Source organism: Myotis myotis, unplaced genomic scaffold, assembly GCF_014108235.1.
Source record: "Myotis myotis isolate mMyoMyo1 unplaced genomic scaffold, mMyoMyo1.p scaffold_m19_p_13, whole genome shotgun sequence".
Classification (NCBI taxonomy): Eukaryota; Metazoa; Chordata; class Mammalia; order Chiroptera; family Vespertilionidae; genus Myotis; species Myotis myotis.
The window spans coordinates 39276562-39283773 of NW_023416317.1; the positions used below are offsets into that span (position 1 = coordinate 39276562).

At 38.1% G+C, this 7212-nt stretch overlaps 1 protein-coding gene across 1 annotated transcript; it reads right to left on the bottom strand.

The window, feature by feature from the left end:
- Positions 1–5653: 5653 nt before the first annotated feature.
- LOC118668681 (ubiquitin-like) lies at positions 5654–6155 on the bottom strand. Its single transcript, XM_036333860.1, has one exon. It carries the CDS (start codon positions 6153–6155, stop codon positions 5715–5717), a length of 441 nt encoding a protein of 146 aa, XP_036189753.1. The 3' UTR covers positions 5654–5714.
- Between the last annotated feature and the right edge of the window lie 1057 nt (positions 6156–7212).

A 7212-nucleotide genomic window follows, 5' to 3' on the forward strand; every position in this document is an offset into this window, starting at 1 on the left:
TTTTTGTACATGATGTACAATGGGAGTCATATGATTTCTTCCATATGCATGGGACATAGGATCAACACAGTTTATTAAATAATCCACCCTTTCCCGCTAAATTAAAACATAGCCTTTGTCATGTATTTTATTCTCCAAGTTCTAGTTCTGGAATCTCTATTTTGTCCCATGTCATCTACTTTCCATTTCTAAGCCAATATCATATCAATGTGAATTTATAGTATATTTTAATATACCTCGCTTATCCTTTCCCTTACTTCGTCTCAAATCCTAGGATTCACTAAGAATTTAGTAATTTTAGCTCCAAACTATTAATTAAATTTCCATTACTTTGTGTCTCTTCTTTTTATTTACATTTTATCATAGCATATTTATTCAGCACATTTATATCACATTCTCAGTCTATGATTACCCATTTATGTTTAATTAAATACACAAACAAGCGCTCATTCCTTCTCAAATCTGTTGTTTACAATTTCTATTTCATTTCACATTTCCCTAGCTTGATTACTTATTTCTCCTCATTCAGACTCTCTTTTAGCCTATGTGTTCCTTAGAGATATTTTCTCTGAATTATTATAACATCTTAATTGAATTGTTTTACTTCCCAGGTGAATTATAGTTTTTCTGGTAAGAGGTTCTCAGGTTGAAGTCCTGCATGCTCTATTGTCTCTGGGAACTATATCACTGTTTTCTAGATTCCAGTACTGCAGACTTGAAACAAATAGTGGTCTGAATCTTCTCTCCTCTGTGTAACTTGATCTTTCCAACAGGAAAGTTGTCAGAATTTCTTATTTTCCTTAGAGTGCAGGAATTTTCCAAGGATGCTGATACACATGTCTTTTCTCATCAATATTCCCTGGGCTTCATTATGCCCTTTTATTCCGTGACTCAGGTCTTTCAGAGAAATTTCCTGAAGTTACATGTAGATTTAGATGTACAGGGTCTGTCCTCCATGTCTCATATTTTTTCATGATTTATCTCTGCATTTTTGTTCTACGCTTTAAGATATTTATCCCAATTGATTTCCTGGACCACAAATTGAGTCTCAACTCTGACCAACATCTCCACCAACCTCTCTTTTAATTAAACCAAAAATGTTTGCAGAGAAATTGTGTGTTTTTTTAACTCCAGAAAGTTGACTCTCATATTGTCTTGAATGCTCATTATGTTTTTCAAGTTCGCATTTGGCTCCTCTAGTTTCTATTTCACTGGATTTGGATTTTGGTTTATTCTGACTGACCTTCATAATTCTAGCTCAGTGATGGCGAACCTTTTGAGCTTGGCGTGTCAGCATTTTGAAAAACCCTAACTTAACTCTGGTGCCGTGTCACATAGAGAAATTTTTTGATATTTGCAACCATAGTAAAACAAAGATTTATATTTTTGATATTTACTTTATATATTTAAATGCCATTTAACAAAGAAAAATCAACCAAAAAAATGAGTCCGCGTGTCACCTCTGACACACGTGTCATAGGTTCGCCATCACTGTTCTAGCTTCTGGGTGCCTTTAATTTTATTTTTCTATGGAGTCTAAGATTTGGTTATTGGAGTACCATAAGTACTTACGTAAGTCTCTGAACACATCAAAGGAAATACTTGGCCTGATTCCTGGCCTGCTTTCACTCTCTCAGCCTCGGGGGCAAGGAGGCTTTTATCCACCCACTCAATGTCCTTGTCCTCATGGGCCCCACAGAGATCAGCCACACACATGGCTAATGTTGATCTTCTATGAGGGTTCCACACATGAGAGGTCCATGGTTTCCCCAAGACATGACAGTTCTGATCCTCCCTGCGGTTCCCTCTGATACTGACCTTTAGAATCTCATCTACCAATAGAGGCACCAAAAAACATATTCCTGTGACCCATCATTAACTCCTGCAGAACCAAAGCCTCCCTTGCAGCCAGCTTCCTCCCAAGCCCATGGTTCATCTGAGAAAGACAGACTGGAAATAGGATTGAAAGGAAAGGAGATATCCTCTTCCCAAATGCCCCCTTTTCTTTATGGTTTTAAATATTTTATCTTTTTTTTTTTTTTTTACAACTCTATACGGCAGGGGTCCTCAAACTACGGACCGCGGGCCACATGCAAATACAAATATTGTATTTGTTCCCGTTTTGTTTTTTTACTTCAAAATAAGATATGTGCAGTGTGCATAGGAATTTGTTCATGGTTGGTTTTTTTTAACTATAGTCCGGCCCTCCAACGGTCTGAGGGACAGTGAACTGGCCCCCTGTTTAAAAAGTCTGAGGACCCCGGCTATAAGGTATAAGTTCAAACTCCAAAATTATAGGTTCAATGTTATTTCCGCTTTGAAAAAAACTGCAGTAAACAGAGAAAAACAAAACATAGATCGGCTCTGCTTAGGTGTGCATGCTTCCTTTCCAGCACAATCATGCTCGGGCTCCAAGGCCTACATCCAAGGCCTGTTGTATCCTTGAATATTTCTGAGAACACAATGTCCACAAGGAGAAAGACCTGAGATGTGGAGAAGTGGAGAACAAAACAGCTCTCACAGTCTGGGGTTGTGGGCTCAGCACTAACAAGATAGTACAGTCCTGATAATAGAGTCTAACACATCGTCAGTGAACGTTCCTGGGCAGCTCCTACCTGGCATGGCTGGCAGCACAAGTGGAGGCACAGGGGCCACTCACGAGTTAGATGAGAATCAAGAGCCTGGATATCCCCCTGTTTAAAATAGCAAAAATTGCAAGATCTTCAGAGCTCCCTTTACCTTTAACACACTATGATTTCATGTCTCCAAAGATCAAGGTGGATAAGTCTATATTGATGAATCATGATGTTAAAATAAAATTTTTTCCATACACAAGAATAATATGAGAGATATATTGCATTGATAGAAAGCTTGCTTTCTTGGGAAATGGGAACCTTTTGTATGATGTATTATACATTCATTTCCTAGATTTTAACTATCCTTGCTATGCCTTATTTATGAGCCATAAAGCTGTAGTCTACCAGTGAAGGATGAAACATAGAGAAGTCCAGTGTGGTATTTACACTCTTAAAATCAGATGCCACTTTGTCATCATAATGGGGCACACTGTGATCAGAGAGAGAAGTGAGACTGAAGAATTACAAAAAGCTGTCAGTGGCTGGCAGAAAATCAGAATCAGATGAACTTTAATAATAATTAAAAATCTCGAGAGATGATGCTGATTCACTGAAAGGAACCAGTATGCTACCTGTTTGACCGGAAAGAAGGAGGAGGGGAGTGGAAAACAGGAGAAGGAGAGAGAAAGGAATTGGAAGAAGAGGAGGAGAAAGTGGATGAGAAAGAAAAAAACTTTTGGTCATGGACATAGAATTCACATTTACAACTATCTCTGCAGCTCCAGGTGTTCTTTCATGCAGATTAGTCCTAAATCAAAGATAAAATAGATTCTCTGCTGCTGTCCTACCTTCTTACAGATGTCAAGGTACCAACAGAGAGTGACTTTTTAACAGAGAAAAAAATATTAAAATACACTCTCTCTCTCTCACACACACACACACACACACACACATATATACACATATACATATATACACATTGAATGTAAATTTGAAATAAAATATTAAAATACATGTGTATATATATATGTGTGTGTATATATATATATATATATATACACGCTAATTTAATGTATATTTGATAGAGGGGAATAAAAACAGATTTCCAGAACTGTGTCCCAAGCTGTCATCGCTATGAAATTACCATCATCCATGGGGTGATGGCAAAGGCAGAGACTGTCAAATTTTCCCATATCAGTCCTTTCTTTCAGATGGCAGCTTTGTAACCTAGAGCTTCCCCGTAACTGTAAATTGAGACATGTGTCAGTAGCACCCCAAACAAATGTGAAATATTTGCTTTTCAAGTGCCTCTTTCCATTTCAAGGGAAGAGCATAGAAGCCCTTTCTCTGTGTGTCTCACTGCTCCAGTAAGACATGGAAGAATCCCTTGTGGAAAAAACTAGCAACAGTGTCATTATTTATTTAGGAATAAGCACATTCATTTTCTTTTATGGGACTGATGCCAGCAGGGGTTAGCTCACAATGGGTAAGAAATAAGTTCTGAAGGTAGGAGGCAGAAAGCGCAGCAAGAGGTCGATTTAGGACCTTAAATATTTAAAGGTATATGGACTGAAAACACTACAAGTTGTTTGCAGCCCTAAATACATGTCTATGGGAAGCAAGTATGCCCAGGCATACTGATCTGTCTTTCTTTCCCTAAAGAATTGTTTTTACCTGATCAGTGAAGTACATTCATATATTCATCCAAGCAGCAAACATGACTTGGGAATCTACAACATAGAGCAACCAGAAGTATGATACACCAAACCAATTTTATCCTAGAGAATTCACACTCAAGGGAAGGACAAAGCCAACCACATAACAAGAATAACAACTGGCCCTAGCTGGTTTGGCTCAGTAGATAGAGCATCATCAACCTGTGGACTAAAGGGTCCCAGGTTCGATTCCAGTCACGGGCACATGCCCAGGTTGCCAGCTTGATCCCCAGTAGAGGGCGTGCAGGAGGCAGCCAACCGATGATTATCTCTCATCATTGATGTTTCTATCTCTCTCTCCCTCTCCCTTCCTCTCTGAAATCAATAAAAATATTAAAAAACAACAACAACAATAACTAATGTATGGTGAGTGCTTATAATGTCAGGCAAGTAGGTAGTATTGTTATCCCCATTTTAAAAATGAGGAAACTAGGACTAAGAGAAAGTAATTTTTCCCAAGTATGTAAATGTAGTAAGAAACTCACATATATACTTGAATCTTTCACCCCCACTTTTAACTACTATACTACACTACATTAGTGTAAATGATCTGTATCATCAGAAAATAATCAAGCATCATGTGAATTTAGAGAAAAGAGAAATTTGCAGCTAGAAGGATCAGAAAAGATTAAATCTAATCCAGTAAGCTTTGATAGTTCATTCCAGGTAAAGCAATGATATCTGCCTGTGACCTTAAAAATATGCTACTGGTACAGGAATTCCTATCATTTTCTCTTAGGGATATGTATCAGAACCATCTATACTTTGTATGTTCATTAAGATATTGGGGGCTTATGGTTAATGTCCGTATCCTTGTAAAGCTTTCACTCCTATGGGAAGAGACCAAAAATAAACACTCAAACAAGTAAACATTTAATATTTTAGAACATTTAGAAAATTTTAAGTGCCATAAAGGAAAATGAAGACAGGTTAAAGAGAGAGGGAGGGAGGGAGGGAGGGAGGGAGGAGGGAGGGAGAGAGAGAGAGAGAGAGAGAGAGAGAGAGAGAGAGAGAGAGAGAGAGGAATGAATGGGAATGAATGAATATGTAGGAGGCTGCTAATTTATATCAGGTAGGTGGAAAAGGCCTCATCCATAAGGGACACTTGATCAGAGACCTGAAGGCAGCATGAACACACCTAGAGATACTCTCCAGTAGCAAAGTCTAAGGATGGTTGCTCTAAGCTCCTTAAAGACAGGAAGCCTCAGACTATAGATATTTCCAAGTGAGAAACTGCATATTTTCTATTAAAATAAAAATACCCCCATTTCTACAGTTTCTAGACTAAGTACATATGAGTCAGTCTCATCTGTATTTAGTATGTGGTTAGGAAAACCTCTAAGAATAATTTTTTTTTTTTTAGTTTGTGTCTTTTATTAGCCCAAATGCAATTACTTGTCTTCTGGTTTGTTGAAGCAATAGGTCAGACAACATTTGCCACAATAATGTCTGTCAAGGTGGCTGCCATAAAAACCCCAGCACCACATTCATCTGAAGGGCACTCCCGGCGAAGGCGATTGGTTGTGCCATTCTCATCCACTTTGTGGTATTTCAGGACAGCCAGCTTCACCTTCTTTCTCTTAGGCTTGTTCTTCTTGGGGGTGGTGTAAGACTGCTTCTTCCTCTTCTTAGCACCACCACAAAGTCTCAACACAAGATGAAGAGTGGACTCCTTTAGAATGTTGTAGTCAGACAAAGTACGCCCATTCTTGTAAACATTATTGCCAGCAAAGATCAGTCTTTGCTGATCAGGAGGAATTCCTTTCTTATCCTGGATCTTGGCCCTTATGTTTTCTATCGTATCCGAGGGTTCAACCTCGAGAGTGATGGTCTTCCCCGTGAGGGTTTTCATGAAAATCTGCATCTGCGCGGGAACTCCACTGCAGATGGCGGATCGGAAAGGAAGCAAGAATAATTTTTATTTTTCTAAGTTTGGCCCCGGAACATCACCCCTTGCCTGTGAAACTAATGTTTCCAGATTCTTCTGAGATAAGTAAAACATGCATCCTTCCAGTTTGATCTGAGTTTATGGCCTCCTTTACTTTAAGGATCCATTAAGTTTTGTCATTCTTAGTCAAAGCTGCACTACACAAAGCTGAACCATCTCCAGCGGTGCTCAGGAGCCCGACCCTGTCCTTGAGGAGCTCTAGAAAAGGTTCTAAAATATGGGAGACACATTCACCAGACTACTAATGCCACTTCCAACAACTCTCACCTGAGCCCAGAAAGCACAATGGGTCACTTCAACAATCCAAGGGAAACAAGTTTATTCTCTCAAAACCTTTACAACCTAAATTTCAAAAGGTTGCAATGGCCATCTGTAACCTAAAGCTCTCATACTATACTTGATCTATTCAATAAGCACAAAAGCATCTAAAACAGACAAGACTCTATTTTAAGTTATTTAAAATAGTAGCTTACTTAATTCTTACAATAACTCTACAAGTATTATCACATAGTTGCTTTATAATGAGGAAACTGAGGCACGGAAATGCTAAGTACTTCCTTGAGCTCATAGAGCCAAAAATATCTGAACTGATATTTGAAGCACCCTGGCTCTTGATTAAGATTCTCTAATCTCAATCACTTTGTGACAGTATTCTGACCTTTTTATTCATTCTTTTGACTCTAGTTGTTGTTGAAGATTGGAAAGCAGTGACGTTGGGAGAGAAAAATCAGAAGAGTAATAGAGAAAAAGATTTTAAATTAAGTGTCCTTTTCCAGTTACAAAAATCATTTATTCATAGCAGAAATTTAAAATTATAGAAAAAATTAAATGTCACTATTCCAGATAATTACTATTAATATTTTGTTATTAATATTCCCTTTTTTTCTGTGTATCTGCAGGCAAATGTGAGTTTCAGATAATTGGAATCTTACTGCCTTTGTCCATTTTATAATAAATCATTCGCATTTACATC

Excerpts from the sequence above, each read along its gene's own strand:
- LOC118668681 (XM_036333860.1), bottom strand. The coding sequence starts at position 6,155 with ATGCAGATTTTCATGAAAACCCTCACGGGGAAGACCATCACTCTCGAG.